Genomic DNA, 20,986 nt, shown 5'->3' on the forward strand with positions numbered 1-20,986 from the left:
TCCGGACTTCAAGGGGCCGGGCAGGACGGGAGTAAGTAACCGCCCCCCCTCCTGCGATTGGTCGGTTAACTAACCGACAGATCGCAGGAAATAGGAGGAGGTGGCCGGCTTGCCACCTCGCTCCTAGGCTCCAGCATGGTCCTGGCTATCTGTGACAGCCGGGATCATGCGAAATTACCGGGCAGTCGGGTCCCAGAGACCCGATCAGCCCGGTATCGCCGCAGATCGCAAGGGCGATTTCCCTTGCGATTTGCGGCGATCGCCGACATGGGGGCCTACATGGCCCCCCTCGGCGTTTGCCCTGGATGCCTGCTGAAGGATTTCAGCAGGCATCCAGTTCCGATCTCTGCCCGGCGAGCGGCAGAGACCGGAAAATGCCATGACGTTGTGGAACGTCATTGGTCCTTAAAGCCCAGGGTGCCATGACGTTCCACAACGTCATTGGTCCTTAAGAGGTTAATACTACAAGCTATAAAAAAGTAAGGGTATACATGATATGTAGTTGCACTACCAAACTATTTGTCTTTTTGGTGGAAAACGTATGCAATATCACAGAAAAAGAGACCATAATCACACATCATTTATTGCCCCCCAGACTACCACTGTGTTGTTACATACTACCATATTGTGAGTCTAATCATACCTTCATGGCTGCTCTTTCCTCTTTTCTAACTTATAAAATAGTTTTATACAGGTGTCAGGCACAGTCGGAATAGCGTGGCTTGGGGTTCTAAAAGCCCCGCCGCAGCCACGCCTATCCTCTCTTTCAGCTCTGGGAAGAGAGAGCGGTCCACAGTGCTGAAAGAGAGTAAAAGCTGGGCGTTGCGAATCCCAAGCCTATCCAACTGTGTCTGACACCTGTATAAAAGTATTTTAGAAGTTAGAAAAGAGGAAAGAGCGGCCATAAAGGTATGATTATCGCTTTAAAAGAAAGAAAAAGCACATATACATTGTCAATTTATAGGGTAATACTGTACACCAATATCGTACAAATCCGAATTCAAGGACAGGTAGGGAAAGTTCAACCATGATCACATTCCTTAGCGTGTATAATGTGAAAGTTACCATTCCTTTAGTTCTTTTGATAATCCTGATTGGGGGAATAAACCCCATGTGGATTGCTGTGCAAGACAGCTTCCTCAGGGATTGGACGATACCACCTTTCTGTCTTAATTTTTGAAGCTTCATAGACTTCTTTTTCAGTCCTCTGCATACACTCTACACATAATATTGAGATAGCTTTGTTCCAGATAACTGGCATTGTTTTATCAAATGGAGGCATGTTCCTGTCTGGCACAATGAGCTCTGATTGGACAGTGCAAGGACATGCTCCCAACTGGTAACACCTAGTCAGCTAGTTACTCACACATTTGTAGTAAGAATAACAGATGAGTAGTTCAAGAGCTATATGAAAGGATGTTTCAGATAGTGTTTTTTTTTTTTTTTTTTTTTTTTTATTATTATAAAAAAAATGTTAATGGGAAATACAAGTCACTAGAGGCCACTTAATCTGTAAGTTGACAATTAGTGATGGCAATGCAGCTGAGAAAGTTGTTGTGCCGTGGGGTGGCCATGCAACGCAATCACTTGTTAGAAACAGTTTGCCTAAGGCTGCATTCACACTACGTTTGTAGCCTACGGCTGGGGAATTTCAAGACCGGGCGCTCCCGTATCCCAGCCAGACCCGCGCAGCTTCTCATTCGCTTTAATGAGCCGACCGGAGTCAGCTAGTGACTCCAGTCGGCTTATTTTTGCCCCTTTATCCGTTTTTGTGACCAGACCGAAGACCGTGGTATACTATATCTTTAGGTCCAGTCACAAAACCGGATACGGGGTAAAAATGAGTCGACCGGAGTTCCTCTCTGACTTTAGTCGGCTCATTAAAGTGAATGGGTTTCGGCGCTGGTCTGGCTGGGATACGAGAGCTCCCGTTTTTTTCCGAAATTTCCCAAAAGATTTGGAAGCCGCATGTCTTGACAGCAACTTGGGGTAAACAACCGTGATTAATACAAAAGAGTGAAATAGTACTTGTTAAATGAAATAAAGCCCTTTTGGTTGTTTTTATATAAAAAATAAAAATAAATAAAAAAAAGAGTACCGGTCAGCTCTCTGAGTACCGGTCATTTTTTTAACCATTTCTATTGTCAAAGAAAAAACTATTATGAAGTATATTTTCTTGAACTTAGAATAGAGAATAGCAAGCTCAGTGAACATGCCCATGTGTGCCCTCTCAAGTCCCAGAGCTGCTTCAAGCATGGTGATAAGCTCTTCAAAGTAACCACGATCCTGATAATAGTTTATTAGCTCCTCCAATTCATCTGCATGTACCACAATGTGAAGGCCACACATTTGGGCAAGGCGGAACTCCTTACCATCAACACATGCAAAGCAAACCTCTTTCCAGGTGCGAGTGCTGTTTGCCTTCCTTGCTCCATCCACAGCAGCTTGATATTCTCCCAGATGGACCAATGTGGATGCCAAACGGCCAAAATTTGAAACATTATTGTAGAGAAGCTTAGCAGCATCATACATTTTCTCATCATAGCATCTGTCACCAACTTGCTGAATGTGAGCATTGTTTGGTCCATTAATAAACTCCTCAAGTTCTGTAAGACGATTGGTTTTAGCAAGAGCAAAGATGAGCTCTGTTTCTACATAGGACTCCCTTGCCTTCTTTCGAGCCATCTGCAGGTATTTAACAAGTTCCTCCCAATTACCACTAGCATTGGCAGCCTGTACAACTTCCATGTAAGAAGACGGATCATCTGCTTTAATGTAGGAGTCAATTGCTTCTTTGACCATTCCTTTCTGCAGCTGAGCCTTTGCCAGTTGGCTCCACACAGCTGGTTCATTGCATCGCTCAGCAAATTCATAAGCACGGTCCAAATTTCCAATGTGCTCAATCAAAACCTGTATGGCAGAAGTGTTCACGTCAAATTTCCTAAAAATGGCAAAAGCCTCCTCATACAGCTCATTACTAATGGCGATATTCGCAATATCTGGAGCATCATAGTTATCCAATCGATTAATATATTCCATAACTCTGGTGCGATCAGCTTTAATAGCAGTCAGGATCAGCAAGTTCTGCAAATTTCTGTGTTCACTGAAAACTGAATTATCCAAAACAATCTTTTCCAATAGCTCAATGAGTTCATTGGGAAGGTCTGCAGTCATAAAAGCTTTTACAGTAACAGATACTTCTTCAGGATCTTGAGTTTCTGACAATGCTGTTTGGACAACCTGATCAATAAGAGGCCTTCTGTATGGATTGCTTTCTAACAGTACACTGGCCCACAATTCAGGATCCTTACGGCGTACCAGATACCTTGAGAGGCTTTTAAAAAGTGAGTTTTCATTGCAAACATTGATGAGCTCCAAGTCACACTGTCCTCTCTCATATGCCACACATGCCAGATGTGGATCTCTCTTTTCACAATACTTTCCAACAACACGGCTGTCATAATATGGGTTTTCACGCAGGAAGCGCTCTGGGTTGTTATTACTGTCGATGTAAATCTTTGCCAAAGCATTGTGTGTGGCTGGCTCTTCACAGCCCTCATGGATACGAGACTCCAGCCATGGCAGAAGTAACTTTAACCGGTTCCTTTTTTCAACTTCAGCAACTAGTTCATCGGTGGAGAACTGTCCTCTCACCACAAGGATGAGGTTCTTGATCACATCCTCAGAGCAATCCACATCAAGCAAACCACCAATAACCACAGGCAATCGGCTGGGGTTAACCTTCTGAACATAAATCTCAATATACTTCTGCAGATTATTTCTGTACAGATACAGGACAAGATCATGGACAAAGTCAAAGCGGTCACATACAATTATGAGTGGCAGCTGGTCTGTAAGTTTAGCTTCCTTAAGGAAGTTTTTCACACGTTCTGGATCATAACAGTTACTCTCTCTGCAAATTCTCTCAACTTCTTTTATTTGACCAGTTTTGCAAGCTGCCTGAATGTACTTGAAGTGAACATCAGGATCTTGGCTGAAGTTAACAATAGAGCCCAGGAAATAAAACAGCCCTTCAAAACTCTTGAATGATTCAAAAAGTTCAATCAGAGACTGGGTAGAAAGCTGCTCATGGTATTTGGAGGCTACTTGTACACATATCTGAAGGTTTTGACGGATGTTTGCAGAAAGCATTGCACGCAAGCACTCGAGAGAGTCTTCAACGGACAGAGAGCCAAAATAATTAACAAGCCACTCTGGATTGAGAAGGTGAGTATGGACAACTGCTCTCTTGATATCATACAGATCTGTGAAGTGTTCTAGAGCTCTTTGTAGCAGACCAGCTTTCTCACAAAGCTGGGCAATGTGAGCACGATCATAGTGTGTAAACATCTGGTTGCCCAAGATAGCATCGGCCACCTGAGGAGCATGCATGAGGTTCATTTCAAGCAAGCGTGTTTGCAAAGGACCCTCACTTGGACGGTTGTTCTTGAGAGCATCCAGTAGAAAAGCAGTACACTGCTGGATAAGGTTGTATTCCATAAACACATCCACGATCTGTGTGATATCAGCGAGTGGCTCCTCATCCTGAACCAACATTTGAGCAAACTGTTGGCCTTGATCTGGGTTAATTCTCATGACATTTCTCAGTAGGAAAATCCAATCAGGGGTGTATCCAACCTTCTTAGCATACAGGACAATCTTCTGAACCTGCCCAGTTTCTGCAAAACACTGAATAACCTTGTTTGGAACATTAGCCCTCAAGTAAACACTTAAAGCCAGAGTAGGATCCACAGACTTCACCAAATCTCCCAGTTCTTCTGAACACTCCAACTTGTCTTCTTTTAGCCACTTCTCAAGAAGTTGCTTGCGACCTTGCTGCAGTACAGGTCTACATAATTCCAGAGACTCATATTTATTCAGCTGACCCTGGTCCAAGAGAATGCCGAAATACTGAAGCAAAGGTGAGGTCTGACCTGGCTGTGCAGGAACACTCTGAAAGCGCCTTATTGTTTCTGGTGTACGAAGAATACCCTTTGGTGCATTTGCAGCCACCTTTGCTGCTTCGGAATAATTTCCCTGGGCAAAGAGAGCATTAAATTTGCGAGCAAACAGCTCTTCTGCTCCAGCAAGATTGTTACGAACAGCCATGCGCAGGGCTAGATCAGGGTTCTGCAGAACATTGGTGATATATGGTATAATATTTTCTTCTTCTACACAGACTGACAGCACCTGGCCCTTTCTGTTCACTCCAATAATCCCAGCAGTGGCTTCATGTGGAGCAGTGACAAAAATGGTCTCCCCGCTAATCCTGTTCATATAAATGCAGGTGCCAGTTTCCAGGTCATAGAGGTGAATGTAACCATACTTCGTAATTAAGAAGACAACATCATGTTTTCCACTGATCTGCATTGCCACAGGAAAGTCATTCTGGGCTTCAGGGGGAAAGAAGACATCCACTGCCTTCTTTGGGAAAGGCTGGTTACCAGTGGGTGGTGTTCCAACTTCTATGATATGCAACTTTCCACCAGCCTGGCCTCTTACAGCAAAGCAGAACAATGTTGACTCTTCAGCATTTCCCTCCATTTTAAACTGGGCAAAGCTAGCTGCATGGCCTTCAATAGGTTGAGACACTTTCCTGTCCACGGAGTAAAGCTGCATTGCTCCAACAACTCTGTTTTGCTGGGCAGATATTCCAGTCAGAAGCAGCCACTTTTGTTTTGCATCTGTTCGGTAGTTAATGATCTGGCATCCTGCCAAGCTGGAGTGGCGATCAAACATCTTTACTGGCTGCGATTCCCCCTCCATGCTCCAATGATATACAGCATTGTCAGTTACTAGAGCAACAGTGTTCAGAGAGATCCACTTCCAAAAGGTGACATCATCGGTCATGGTGTGAGCCTTCATTTTACTTTTCATTTCAATGTTAAAGATCTGCAGGGTTTTTCCAGCTTTCAGTGCTATGACTTTGCTGGCAGGATTCATGATTGCATTATCAGCAGATATAGGCCTACGGATAGGATTGCTGGGGTCATTCATATCAATGATAACTACTTGGGCTTGTTCTCCAACCTTCTCTCTGATGCAGATAAACTTGTCGGACTCCATTGTAAGTGTACTAAAGCCAATATTAGCTGGGTTAATTCCCAGATTTTGGAGCTGCAGGTGCTCCTGGAAGCGGATGGGTAGTATCTGAGCCATGGCGGTTCCGAGCTGTACGGCTTCTCTCTTGTCCCCGGGCTGTCACCTCCCGCCTCTCGCAGGTTCCTCGCTCTCTCAGGTACTGGGAATGGCAGTAAGATGTCCTCTGCGCGCCGCCTGTCTAAGAGAACGCGTCCTCCGGCTGTTCCTCGCTGACTATCGGGCAGGAGCCGCAATGGCGGAAACGGGGGAGCTGCCTCTGCAATCCGGAACGACAGCTTCACCCTCACTCTGCGCCCCGCCCCCTCCACGCGCAGGAATACCGCCTCTTAGCTTTCAGAGCTGGCCGCTCAACGCCCGGCGGATGGATATCACTTCTGGTCTCAGATTACAACGCTATAAAGCGCTCGCTTAGGAGATGCGTTACGTGGCTGTTGGAAATCGTGTTTATTGTGTCGAAGTATATTTTCTTATAACTCTGTTGTACCATTCATGTTTGCGTAACAGTAAATTTGGGGGCCCCCTCTGCAGGGCCTACTGAGAGGGCCCCTAAGCGCCTCCCCCACAAAGTATGCCACTCCGATACCAACTTGACTTAGATTAGCAATAGGCAGTGTGAGATATATATAATAAGGTAAACATAATATAAAATTAGTAGTTGCCACCAGAAAGAGGATTACAGGATGTAACTTAGGATCAGTACAGGGTAAGTAATGTATGTACACAGTGGCAGAGATTTATCAAAACATTTTACAAGTAAAAAAATTTAAAATAAAAAAGTAAAAAAAAAATGTGAAAAATCCCAATAAAAAGTAAAAGGTCAGTTTTTCCCATTTTACCCCCAAAAAAGCATAACATTTTTTTTCTCCGTATTTATCGGTGTATAACACACACTGTTAAATTTAAGGCAAAAAGCCTGCCTGCTTGTTATACGCCGATAAATCTTCTGGTCACTGATTTAAAGCGGCTGCTTGTTAAGTATTAGCAGCACGGCCGCGGCCACTTTAAATCAGTGACCAGCAGCGTCTCCTCCCCACTCTGGAAAACTGTCACTTGTTTTACTTTAAATTTTTCTTACCTCTCCCCTCTCTTAACATTCCCCTTTTTCCCTGCTTTTTATATATATACATATATATATATATATATATATATATATATATATATATATATATATATAAAATATATATTATTATTTTTTTTTTTTCCCTTACCTGGCTGCGCTTCGGCAGGTCAGGTCAGGCGGGGGGTCTTGCGGGCTGCGGTCAGTGAAGCAAATGAGTGACGTCCTCTCCCGGCTTCTCTGCGCGGCATCAGTGACGTCACTTTTCAGTCGCCGCCGAAAAGTGACATCCCTGATGCCGCGCAGAGGAGCTAGGAGAGGACGTCACTAATCTGCTTCACTGACCGCAGCCCACAAGACAGCCCAAGCGCATCCAGATAAGGAAAATTTTAAAAAAACTATGAAAAGCAGGGAAAAGGGGGAATGATAAGGGAGGGGAAGAATAGCATAGGAGGAACATGATGGGGGGGGGGGGATGATGAGGGGGGGAATGATGGCGGACATGAGACAGGGTGGGGGATGATGAGCGGAGAATGATGGGGGACATGATGAGGCAGGGTGGGGGATGATGAGACTGGGAAATGATTAGGGGGGAATGATGGGGGACATGATGAGATGGGGAAATGATGGTGGGGGAGGCACAAAATGCTTAAAGGAGTAGTCCAGTGGTGAACAACTTATCCCCTATCCTAAGTATAGGGGATAAGTTTGAGATCGCGGGGGGTCCGACCGCTGGGGCCCCGACCGCTGGGGCCTCCTGCGATCTCCTGTACGGACCCCACGACAGCCTGCGGGAAGGGGGCGTGTCGACCTCCGCACGAAGTGGCGGCCGACACGCCCCCTTAATACAACTCTATGGCAGAGCCGAAGCGCTGCCTTCGGCAATCTCCGGCTCTGCCATAGAGATGTATTGAGGGGGCGTGTCGGCCCCGCTTCGTGCGGAGGTCAACACCCGCTATCTGGCCGGAGAGCCTGGCCCCCGTACAGAGAGATCGCAGGGGGCCCCAGCGGTCGGACCCCCCGCGATCTCAAACTTATCCCCTATCCTTAGGATAGGGGATAAGTTTTTCACCACTGGACTACCCCTTTAATGTCTGTATGGCTAGTGGTGGTCTATGACAGGGGGAAATGATGAGACATGGGGGGGGGGGGGGGTGGTGATGAGAGGGGTAAATGTGGCACAGGGACTGATAAAAGGGAAGTGATGATGTGGCACTGGAGGGGACAGGACCAAACTGAGGTGCAGAAGAAAGCGACGTTGAGGTGATGATGTGGCATTTAGTCAGTCATTTATTTTACATTTTATTTTTTTTACTTAAATCTCCCTGTTAAAATGGGGGTGCGTGTTATATGCTGATAAATATGCTAATACACATATTTGGTATCGCCGCATGCGTAAAAGTCTGAACTATTAAAATTATATTGTTAATCATCCCATTCGGTGAACGGCGTAAACATAAAAAAAAGTCCAAAATTGCTGCTTTTTTGTCACATTTTATTCCCCAAAAAATTTATAAAAAGTAAAACCTAAGCAAAAGTGGTACTGACAAAAACTACAGATCATGGTGCAAAAAATGAGCCCTCATACCGCCCCATATACGGAAAAATTTGAGGGTTATAGGTGGTCAAAATAGGGCAATTTCAATACTAATTTTGTTAAAATGGTTTGATATTTTTTTTTAAGTGGTACAATTATAGAAAAGCATATAACATGGGTATCATTTTAATTGTATTAACCCACAGAATAAAGAAAACATGTAATTTTTACCGGAAAGTGTACACCGAGAAAACAAAACCTTCCAAAATTTGCTAAATTGTGGTTTTCTTCTCAATTTTCCCACATCAATAATATTTGTTTGGTTGCGCCGTACATTTTATGGTAAAATAAGTGATGTAATTACAAAGTACAATTGGTGACGCAAAAAACAAGCCCTCATATGGGTCTATGAATGGAAATATAAGAGTTATGATTTTTAGAAGGAGAGGAGGAAAAAATAAAAATGCAAAAATAAAATGGGCCTGGTGCTTAAGAGGGTTTAAAGATGCATCTTGCTTGATGAAGGGTCTGGTTTGGACCAGAAACGGGTTGTTTTAGTGCCAATAAATCTACTTTTAGGACTAACTATTGGATGTCCTAGCCTTTATTACTGAGAGGGCCAGCGCTGGAAATAGTTCTATCTTTTCCTATATAAAGTGTTCATTTTTAAAAGGGCCTCTGAAAAATTTAAGAAGCGATCTGATTGGTTACCACGGGCAACTGGTCAACTTTTTCTCTACGCAGGTTTTGATAAATCTCCCCCAATGACTGAACCCACAGTATAGTGCAGAGTGCAGCTCTGGGGGTGGACTAGAAGACATGATGTAGCAACTGAAAAGACACACACGCTCACCTCTTACTTGACTGTCCTCTTCCTGCTGTAAACCTGAATAGGAGTGCAGGTTATCTGACCAAAGGCTGCTTAGTCACTGCTGTTGCTTGTTGCAGGGAGGATCATCCTAAACAGAGAAGTGACAGATTCCTGATTGCGCCTCCATTAATGCACTATATACTGTGTCTCCATTCCTCCATACAAGCACATATACACTGCTCAAAAAAATTAAGGGAACACTTAAATGTAACTCCAAGTCAATCACACTGTCCACTCAGAAAGCAACACTGATTGACAATCAATTTCACATGCTGTTGTGCAAATGGAACAGGTGGAAATTATAGGCAATTAGCAAGACCCCCCCCCCCCCATAAAGGAGTGGTTCTGCAGGTGGTGACCACAAACCACTTCTCAGTTCCTATGCTTCCTGGCTGATGTTTTGGTCACTTTTGAATGCTGGCCTTTCTTTCACTCTAGTGGTAGCATGAGTCTACAACCCACACAAGTGGCTCAGGTAGTGCAGCTCATCCAGGATGGCACATCAATGCGAGCTGTGGCAAGAAGGTTTGCGGTGTCTGTCAGCGTAGTGTCCAGAACATGGAGGCGCTACCAGGAGACGTGGAGGAGGAAGTAGGAGGGCAGCAGGACCACTACCTCCACCTTTTTGCAAGGAGGAGCAGGAGAAGCACTGCCAGAGCCCTGCAAAATGACCTCCATCAGGCCACAAATGTGCATGTGTCCACTCATACAGTCAGAAACAGACTCCATGAGGGTGGTATGATGGCCTGACGTCCATAGGTGGGGGTTGTGCTTACAGCCCAACACTGTGCAGGACACTTGGCATTTAGCCAGAGAACACCAAGATTGGCAAATTCGCTACTGGTGCCCTGTGCTCTTCACAGATTCACATTGAGCACATGTGACAGACGTAACAGAGTCTGGAGACGCCGTGGAGAACGTTCTGCTGCCTGCAACATCCTCCAGCATGACCGGTTTGGCGGTGGGTCAGTAATGGTGTAGGGTGGCATTTCTTTGGGGGGCTGCACAGCCCTCCATGTGCTTGCCAAAGGTAGCCTGACTGCCATTAGGTACAAGGTGAGATCCTCAGACCTTGTGAGCACATTGGCCCTGGGTTCCTCCTACGTTGGCCCTGGGTTCCTCCTAACGCAAGACAATGCTAGACCTCGTGGCTGGAGTGTGTCAGCAGTTCCTGCAAGAGGAAGGCATTGATGCTATGGACTGGCCCACCCGTTCCCCAGACTTGAATCAGACTGAGCACATCTGGGACATCCTGTCTCGCTCCATCCAGACTGTCCAGAAGTTGGCAGATGCTTTAGTCCAGGTTTAGGAGGACATCTCTCAAGTGACCATCTGCCATCTCATCGGGAGCATGCCCAGGCGGTGTAGGGAGGTCATACGGGCACTTGGAGGCCACACCCACAACTGAGCCTCATTTTGACTTGTTTTAAGGACCTGACATCAAAGTTGGATCAGCCTGTAGTGGGGTTTTCCACTTTGATTTTGAGTGTGACTCCATATCCAGACCTCCATGGGTTGATAAATTTGATTTCCATTGATAATTTTTGTGTGATTTTGTTGTCAGCACATTCAACTATGTAAAGAAGAAAGTATTTCATACGATTAGTTCATTCATTCAGATCTAGGATGTGTTATCTTAGTGTTCCCAAAGGGGATTTAAACATTAATGATCTATTCAGGACTCGAAATATAACCTTTTGTAATGTAAACAATCTGATATGGAAAAATGTCTTAAACACTGTTGGAGGACCTACTTAGTTGGTGGTAGCAGGTTGATTTTTCTTGCTCCGTTTGTCCCACTTCAGGTTGCAGCTGGTAAACTTAATGATCATTTTCCACTATCTGTGTGGCAAACTGGCTCTGGAACACAGACCAACATGAATGTGAATGAAGTAATAAGTAACCGAGCCATTGAGATGATGGGTGGAACACTTGGAAGCAAAGATCCTGTGCACCCTAATGATCACGTAAACAAAAGCCAGGTATGTACTTTGTAAACTTTTACATCATTTGGTTAAAACAAAAAAATATGTATTTCTCTTGAATTTTGTGGCATATTTTGTCTCTGAAATCTTTCTTCTGATGATTGTCATGCTTTTTTTTATTTTTATAGAGTTCCAATGATACTTTTCCTACAGCGATGCATATTGCTGCTGCTGTAGAAGTTAATGAAGTTCTGTTACCTGGACTGAAAAAGCTTCATGATGCATTAGAAAAAAAATCTAAAGAATTTGCAAATATTATTAAAATTGGACGTACCCACACTCAAGATGCTGTGCCGCTTACTTTGGGACAGGTACAGTTGTATTGGAAATTTTTGCTATATAATTACGCATGGACCTACTAAGTGTGATAGCTTTTAATTAATTTGCTGTTGATCACAGCATTTGGGTTATTGGTAGACATTGGCGATCACCCAATGTCTGCCATTGACTGTCACTGCTGCTAATAGCCTGGTATTTGAAGCCAATTCGGCTCCTGTGCTCGTAGCTCCAAATGTAAAGGTACATCATGGTGCGTTAATAACCCCTTAACGGCCACGGACGTATATTTACGTCCATGGCCGACTCCCGCTATATAACGCGCGGTGACCGCCTGTCATATCGGGTTGGTACCGGCATGTAACTGAAGCCGGGGCTAATAGCGTGTGGCAGCGATCGCGGTGCCGGGTGCTATAAACCCTTTAGACCCTTTCCACTTTGAATGCCGTGTCTAAAACGAAAGTCAAAGCTTCCCGGCTGCTCAGTGGGGCTGATCGGGACCACCGCAATAAAAATGCGTTGTCCCGATTGGCAAGGACGCGAGCAGAGGGTCACTTACCTTCCTCGGGTGCGTGCGATCGGCGATTGATTGCTCTAAGCCTGAGATCCAGGTTTGAGCAATCGACCACCGATAACACTGATCAATGCAAAGCTATGGCTTTGCAGTTAACACTGCTGGCAATCAGTGTATGCAATGTTATAGCCCCCTATGGGGGCTATAACACTGAAAAAAAAAGTGTAAAAAAAATAAAATAAAAAAAGTTAATAAATAGGAGTTAACCCTTTCCCTAATAAAAGTCCAAATCGCCCCCCTTTTCCCATTTAAAAAAACAAAAACAAAACATGTAAATAAAAATAAATATAAACATATGTGGTATTGCCGCATGCGTAAATCTGCAAACTCTTTAAAAAAATCATAAATTCCAAAATAGCGTATTTTTGATCACTTTTTATATCATGAAAAAATTTATAAAAAGCAATCAAAAAGTCTGATCAATACAAAAATGGTATCGATAAAAACTTCAGATCACAATGCAAAAAATTAGCCCTCATACCGCCCCATACACAGAAAAATAAAAAGTTTTATAAGGAGTTAGGGGATCCGCTAGGTGTGGAAAACATATGTCGCTCGTCCTGTGAAAGCACCCGCTCTGTGTGTACCCCCATGTCGTGAATTAAAATAAAGCACAGATGAAATACATGGTGAGTGCAGCCTTTTCATTTGTTCTATTGTGGATCTACAGGGTGGGCTATTTATATGCATGCACCTTAATAAAATGGGAATGGTTGGTGATATTAACTTCCTGTTTGTGGCACATTAGTATATGTGAGGGGGGAAACTTTTCAAGATGGGTGGTGACTATAGTGGCCATTTTGAATCCAACTTTTGTTTTTTCAATAGGAAGAGGGTCATGTGACACATCACACTCATTGGGAATTTCACAAGAAAAACAATGATGTGCTTGGTTTTAAAGTAATTTTATTCTTTCATGAGTTATTTACAAGTTTCTGACCACTTATAAAATGTGTTCAATGTGCTGCCCATTGTGTTGGATTGTTAATGCAACCCTCTTCTCCTACTCTTCACACACTGATAGCAACACCGCAGGAGAAATGCTAGCACAGGACCCTCAGTTTGCGCAGAAGATTTTGTTCATTGATGAGGCAAAATTTTATGTGAATGGTGAAGTTTACAAACAAAACCACCGCTATTGGTCTGACACTAACCCACATTGGATAGATCCCTCCAAGACTGTTGGAACACAAAAATTGATATTATGGTGTGGTATATGGGGTGCAAAGATAGTGGGGCCATTCTTCATCAATGGAAACCTCAAGGCCACTAGATATGCAAAATTGCTACATGATGATGTGTTTCTCTCTTTATGCTCTGAAGCTGGCACGTTCCCTGAGTTTTTTCAGCAAGATGGTGCACCACCACATTATGGGTGTCATGTCAGAGCATTCCTAGATGAACAGTTTCCTGGAAAGTGGATTGGTCGTCGTGGGCCAGTTGAATGGCCCCCAAGGTCTCCCGATCTGACCCCCTTAGACTTATCTTTAGGGTCATCTGAAGGCAATTGTCTATGCCAGTGTTTCCCAACCCAGTCCTCAAGGCACACCAACAGTCCGGGTTTTTTCAGTTACTCCATTGGAATAGAACAGGGAAAAATTAAAATCCTGGACTGTTGGTGTGCCTTGAGGACTGGGTTGGGAAACACTGGTCCATCCTGTGAAGATACGAGATGTGCAGCACCTGAAACTATGGATATTGGAAGCCTGTGCTAGCATTTCTCCTGCGGTGTTGTTATCAGTGTGTGAAGAGTGGGAGAAGAGGGTTGCATTGACAATCCAACACAATGGGCAGCACATTGAACACATTTTATAAGTCGTCAGAAACTTGTAAATAACTCATGAAAGAATAAAGTTACGTTAAAACCAAGCACATCATTGTTTTTCTTGTGAAATTCTCAATAAGTTTGATGTGTCTATTCAAAATGACCGACTTCAACATGGCCGTCATGGTCACCACCCATCTTGAAAAGTTTCCCCCCTCACATATATTAATGTGCCACAAACAGTAAGTTAATATCACCAACCATTCCCATTTTATTAAGGTGTATCCATATAAATGGCCCTCCCTGTACTTTGGATGTTTTGCTTTATAAGGCTTCTTGCACCACCATATTAGTGCTTGTCATAGTGCACCTACCACTTCAGGGGCCATATGTCATTAAATGACGAAAAGACTAAGGAGTGCCAGTTAATTTTCTCTTTGGAATTATTTACTAACTTTTGTATGATGAGCTTTATAATTTATGTACACTTTGTTGTTGTCGTGTTTTTTTTTTTTGTTTTTTTTTTCTCTAGGAGTTTAGTGCATATGTTCAACAGATAAAATATGGTATTGCAAGAATTGAAGCTGCTTTGCCAAGAGTCTACGAATTGGCAGCCGGTGGCACAGCAGTTGGAACTGGGTTAAATACTAGAATAGGGTTTGCTGAAAAAGTTGCTGCCAAAGTATCTGAACTCACAGGTAATCTTTTAAAGCGCACCCGTCAGATCCAACAAAAAACATTTGTATTATTATATCACTCAGTACCTAATCCTGACCATGTACATCTTTTATGTGTCTAGCACCTTTTTATTTTTATTACACTTTTCACTTAGCTCACTAGTCTGAATTCCTCTCAAAGGGAGGGGGCGTGGCCTCACTATGCATGTCTCCGCCCCCTCCCTCAGTATGCTGTCTGCTCACATCTCCCCTAGCATTAGCAAAACTACAACTCCCAGCTTGTCCTCACTGACAGTAGCGGGACACAAGCGGGATTTTTCCTCCAGCTGTGAGCCCTGCGCTCTGTATTATGTCATGGGGACGCCTGGCCTATTAGTGTGTGTCTGCTGCAAATTATACCCAAATCAGGCTGTTTCATTTAAATGAAAAAAAAAGTTGCAACTTTTGGGGTCTTTTATTTTTCTGCAGTGCCCTTTATGGTAACACTACAATGAAAAGGAAAGGGGGGGGGGGTCATCCTATCCAATAGTGTAGCAGGGGTGCTACTAACATTAAAAACATGCAATATTGCACAAAAAAAGGAAGAAAGAAACGTTGCATGAAGTGCACACCCAAAGCAAATTGCTAAACAAATAATATCTTTATTATGGGAACCACACATGAATACATGGGATGACAAATAACATTTAAAAGCAGTTAAAAAGAGAGCTAAGCATAACATGGGGAGGGGCCATGAACTCCCTTACCCCAACCCTGTCCTCCAGAATATTAGACGTAATAATGCTGCTACTCCAAAGTGCACAGTGCATACAATATGGTTAATAATAATGTAATAGTACTCAAGGTGCAGAAAAACATTAGGCAACCAAAGAGACAAATAAAAATAGCAGACCCCTGCTTACATGTTACTGGGGTGACTATTGGTTATGGGGGAAGGTAATTGCAGTGCTTAAGTGCCGTGATTGCAATTGTTCATGACACTTAAGGGGTTAATGAATAACATCAGCGGGATCGCCCTTTTCCGTCATTGTTGACTGTGAGTGCATGGTTGCTGACGCATTCATCTCTGTGTGCTAAGGACCAGACACCAGCAATGTACATGTATGTTGCATGTCCTCTAGGGGTAAAGTGGGCTATCCACTTTATAAAAGAAATTTACATAAAAGGCCAAAATATAATGTACTCATAACTCCAAATATGCAGTCATCTAGAGCAGCTGTAGTATGTTTACTAGCATTACTACTCAATCAGTGGCCTCAATAGTTACATGCCATGCCAAGATGCCAGTAGTATGACACACATAACCACTGAGGCCACATGAGAGATGCCCTCTTAGGGCTTCCCTGCTCTTCCTGTCCATACTCCTATATGCTATGTAAAACTTTCTCCCATTCCTTGCGGTTATGCCTATCATTGAGAGAAAGGAGAGGAAGAGCTGAGTAAGAAATTAAAAACTGAGGCAATGCTTTGATGTATGTCAGATTTAGCAGAACTACCAGCACAAAGGCATAGAGAGAAAAAATAGTTAAAAGGGGTACTCCGGTGCTGAGCGTTCAGAACAAATTGTTCCGAACGCTTGGAGCCGGTGTTGGGGCTCGTGACGTCACAGCCACGCCCCCTCGTGACGTCACTCCCCGCCCCTCAATGCAAGTCTCCCATAGACTTACATTGAGTGGGAGGAGCCATGACATCACAAACCCCGAAACCGGCTCTAAGCGTTCGGAACAATTTGTTCCAAACGCTCAGCACCGGAGTACCCCTTTAAGGTGTCCATAGCCATTAAAGGGGGTACTCCGGACGAAAACTTTTATTTTTTTATTTTTTCTAAATGAACTGGTGCCAGAAAGTTAAACAGATTTGTAAATTACTTCTATTAAAAAATCTTAATCCTTTTTTAGTACTTTTTAGCAGCTGTGTGCTACAGAGAAAATTCTTTACTTTTTGAATTTCATTTTGTGTTGTCCACAGTGCTCTCTGCTGACACCTGATGCCCTATCAGGAACTGTCCAGAGCAGGAGAAAATAAAGATTTTTCCTCAGTAGCAAACAGCTGCTAAAAAAGTACTGAAAGGATTAAGATTTTTTTAATAGAACTCATTTACAAATCTGTTTAACTTTTTGGCACCAGTTCATAAAAAATAAAGTTTTCCACCGGAGTACCCCTTTAAGGTCAGTCTTTTTTGTTTTCCAACAGCACAAAAAATATTGTGCAATTAGGCTCATGTGCTTAACACAGTATTTAAGGGACTGGTCAATTTAAAGATTCCGATTACCAAGTTATTTAGTTTAATTAATTATTGTTGGATTTTCGAAGTTTAAGGTGTCTTTATCTGAAATATTCCTACAGGATTACCATTTGTCACGGCTCCAAACAAATTTGAAGCACTTGCTGCTCATGACGCCCTGGTAGAATTGAGTGGCGCTTTGAACACTGTTGCTTGTAGCCTAATGAAGATTGCCAATGACATTCGTTTCCTTGGGTCAGGCCCACGATCAGGTCTTGGAGAATTAGTTTTGCCAGAAAATGAACCTGGAAGCAGCATTATGCCTGGTAATACCATCATTTTATTTGTGTTCTTACTTGTGCTTTTATTAGTGAAGTTTTATCAGGTGTTTTCTCAGTCCCCAAACTTGGTATTCACAAGTATACTTTAACTTGCTTAAAGAGGTCCACCATAGCCTGACTATGTTCACAAGGCAGAATTTTCCACGGGAATATTCTGCTCAGAAATTCTGCTCCAGCAGAGTCCCAATGAGTTCAATGGGATGCTGCTGCACTGCATACAGCAGAAACATCCTGGGAAATCCCTATACCGGCGTCCACTAAAACATTGAACCTGCCCCATGTTTCTGTGGATTCCGCTTGGAGACAGCACAGTCCAAATGAGCAAATGTGCGGAATGTCCGCCTTTGTTTTCCAGATGGACATGCTACACATATTCCGCTGTGTGGACATAGCCTAGAGCAGTGGTCTCCAAACTGCGGACCTCCAGATGTTGCAAAATTACAACTCCCAGCATGCCCGGACAGTTGGCTGTCCGGGCATGCTGGGAGTTGTAGTTTTTCAACATCTGGAGGTCCGCAGGTTGGAGACCACTGGCCTAGAGGTTATCCAGGATAAAAAAAAAAATTGGTTGCATTTGTCCAAAACAGTCCTCAGGTTGTGTGTGGTAGTACAACTCTGCTCCAGGACGAGAGAAGTGGTGTTTGTTTGTTTTTTTTCCCCATTCCTGGATAACCCTTTAATAATAGTCTATTTATAAAAACTTTTTTTTTTGTCCTGCACTCATCCTCCCAATCTTAAAGGGGTACTACCGTGGAAAAGTGGAAAACTTATTATTTTATTTTAATCTACTGGTGCCAGGAAGTTAAACAGATTTGTAAATTACTTCTATTTAAAAATCTTAATCCTTCCAGTACTTTTTAGGGGCTATATACTACAGAGGAAATGCTTATCTTTTTAGATTTCTCTGATGTCATGACCACAGTGCTCTCTGACCTCTGCTGTCCATTTTAAGAACAGGAGAAAATCCTCATAGCAAACATATGCTGCTCTGGACAGTACCTAAAATAGACAGCAGAGAGCACTGTGGTCATGACATCAGAGAAATCTAAAAAGATAAGCATTTCCTCTGTAGTATATAGCCCCTAAAAAGTACTGAAAGGATTAAGATTTTTAAATAGAAGTAATTTACAAATCTCAATGTAGGTTTGGAGAGGCTCTTGTCAATCAAATAACCATACGACCTGGGCTACCCAATTATATCACCTATACCCAAGGTGATGGAAATAGTTAGAGACGATAAATTGATTGACAGGTATCTCCGCTACTGTCTGGTTGCTTGGAAATAGAATGGAACTATATTTATTCCATATGAAAGTGGTCTCCGTAGTCACAGGGGGACGCTGGACGCGTTTCTGGACTGTCTCAGTCCTTTCTTCAGCAGCTATATATGTAGAATAAGCATTGCGATCATGACATTGCGTGACCAAAGACCACGGTGCCATCACTGCATTGCTTCTAATAAAGTGTATAAGGTTATATGACAACATGTAAGTTATCATGACCAGAAGTCCATCCTGCATGGTCTTCTGGAGATTATTGACTTGCAGCAGGTCTAAAACATTAGTTACCTGCAATGTACTGTAAATAACTTAGTATGACATGTCCATCTATAGACATGAGAACTGTGTTGTGGTTTTTAAACACTAAACAGCCTTAAGCGTCTATAGTAGTTTTCAGCAAAATGGTGCATAGCTAGGTTATGGATTTTTTCCAGGCATGCAGGCCTCAGACAGAATTTTTAAATGTAATTCTTTACATGTAAATCTAAAGTTGTGAACCTGCGCAATCTTCAGCTCCAGCAGGTGAAGACACAGGCCACGCTGGGCAGTACAGTTGCCTCGGCACAATCGGCAAAGTTCTGTGCACGAGTCCTTTTCTGATGAACTGGACTTGTGGACAGAATCGTGGTATGGTTGCCTTGTCAACCGCACATGTTGGAGCTAAGGCTTTCTCGGGCACACAACTTTGGATATAAATATATTGCTAAAATCGATAGGTATTGTTAAATTACCATATTTATCGGGGTATACCACGCACCGGCCTATAACACGCACCCTCATTTTACCAAGGATATTTGGGTAAAAAAAGTTTTTTACCCAAATATCCATGATAAAATGAGGGTGCGTGTGTGCGCGTGTATACCCCGATATACCCCCAGGAAAGGCAGGGGGAGAAAGGCCGTCGCTGCCCGCTTCTCTCCCCCTGCCTTTCCTGGGGTCTGCTGCCCGTTCTGTCCCCCTGACTATCGGTGCCGGCGCCGATAGCCAGGGAGAGAGAAGCGGCGCCGACAGCCAGAGGGAGAGAAGGGGCAGCGGCACCCATTGCCGGCACCGCTGCCCCGTTGCCTCCCCCCATCCCCGGTGGCATAATTACCTGAGTCGGGTCCGCGCTGCTCCAGGCCTCCGTCGTGCGTCCCCGGCGTTATTGCTATGCGCTGAACGGCGCGACGCATGACGTCAGAGCGCCGCGCATAGCAACGACGCTGGGGACGCACGACGGAGGCCTGGAGCAGCGCGGACCCGACTCAGATAATTATGCCACCGGGGATGGGGGGAGGCAACGGGGCAGCGGCGCCGGCAATGGGTGCCGCTGCCCCTTCTCTCCCCCTGGCTGTCGGCGCCGCTTCTCTCCCTGGCTATCGGCGCCGGCACCGATAGTCAGGGGGACAGAACGGGCAGCGGCGCCGATAACCAGGGGGTGAAAAGGGCCGACAGCAGCGCTCTAGACCCCAGGAAAGGCAGGGGGAGAGAAGCGGGCAGCGACTGCCTCTCTCCCCCTGCCTTTCCTGGGGGTGTATCGGCGTATAACACGCACACAGACTTTAGGCTAAAAATTTTTGCCTAAAAAGTGCGTGTTATACGCCGATATACGCCGGTAGATCTATCTGTAGTAAGGTATCTTTAGCCCCGATGTCACAATTCATGACTACATTTTTCTTCCCTGACAGGCAAAGTGAATCCTACGCAGTGTGAAGCCGTTACTATGGTAGCGGCTCAAGTGATGGGGAACAACGTTGCTATAACAATAGGGGGAAGTAATGGACACTTTGAGTTAAATGTTTTCAAGCCTTTAATTGTAAGTATTTTTAATTTTTATTAGAATAATGTTCTATAGTTTCTCTTCTGTTTTAAAAATTTCAGAAATTGCATAATTCATATACGTTTATAGTTTTCAGCTGTCAAATCCTAAAACAGAGCCACTTGCTCCCTCTAGCAGCAGGGCGCTGCAAGTAACAGTGTTACCGTCATTAAAAACAACTCTTGACATGTCGATCAGACATGTCAAAAGTTGTTGATCGCATCTGGTCTCACCCTTGAGACCCAGTACTATTGTAAGTTATTAGCCATGGAAGAAGGTGGCACTGCACTCTGCTCTCGGGCCGGACGAGAGATCGGTACATTTCTCAGCATAGGCTATGTAAATAGTAAATTTTTCTACACAGTTGCCATATAAACCTTAGGACAGGTGTACAATAACTGCAATGTTGTGTCATAGCATTTTGAATTCATAAGAGTGCAAATTTATTATTCTCTGCACCTGGTGCAGAGTGGGAAAACTGTTATGTGCAAAAAAAATT

At 43.8% G+C, this 20,986-nt stretch overlaps 2 protein-coding genes across 2 annotated transcripts in view; one reads left to right on the top strand and one right to left on the bottom strand.

Moving 5' to 3' along the window:
- FH (fumarate hydratase) overlaps positions 1-20,986 on the top strand; it is a 41,042-nt gene that overhangs the window by 12,497 nt on the left and 7,559 nt on the right. The window contains exons 4-8 of the mRNA XM_056566998.1: positions 11,373-11,549; positions 11,681-11,863; positions 14,700-14,865; positions 17,191-17,394; positions 20,357-20,484. Of these exons, the coding sequence (XP_056422973.1) occupies positions 11,373-11,549; positions 11,681-11,863; positions 14,700-14,865; positions 17,191-17,394; positions 20,357-20,484 (858 nt within the window). The remainder of the gene's footprint in view (positions 1-11,372; positions 11,550-11,680; positions 11,864-14,699; positions 14,866-17,190; positions 17,395-20,356; positions 20,485-20,986) is intronic.
- LOC130360438 (clathrin heavy chain 1-like) lies at positions 1,073-6,499 on the bottom strand. The gene is made up of 2 exons (XM_056562927.1): positions 2,118-6,499; positions 1,073-1,218 (listed from the first exon to the last, which is right to left on the bottom strand). Exons 1-2 carry the CDS (start codon positions 6,157-6,159, stop codon positions 1,073-1,075), a joined length of 4,188 nt encoding a protein of 1,395 aa, XP_056418902.1. The 5' UTR covers positions 6,160-6,499.

Source organism: Hyla sarda, chromosome 3 (assembly GCF_029499605.1).
Source record: "Hyla sarda isolate aHylSar1 chromosome 3, aHylSar1.hap1, whole genome shotgun sequence".
Lineage (NCBI taxonomy): Eukaryota > Metazoa > Chordata > Amphibia > Anura > Hylidae > Hyla > Hyla sarda.

Excerpts from the sequence above, each read along its gene's own strand:
- LOC130360438 (XM_056562927.1), bottom strand. The coding sequence starts at position 6,159 with ATGGCTCAGATACTACCCATCCGCTTCCAGGAGCACCTGCAGCTCCAA. Across the intron at positions 1,219-2,117 it reads AATGGTTAAAAAAATGACCG|AGTGTATGCAGAGGACTGAA; the intron begins GTACTCAGAGAG and ends TATTATGTGTAG.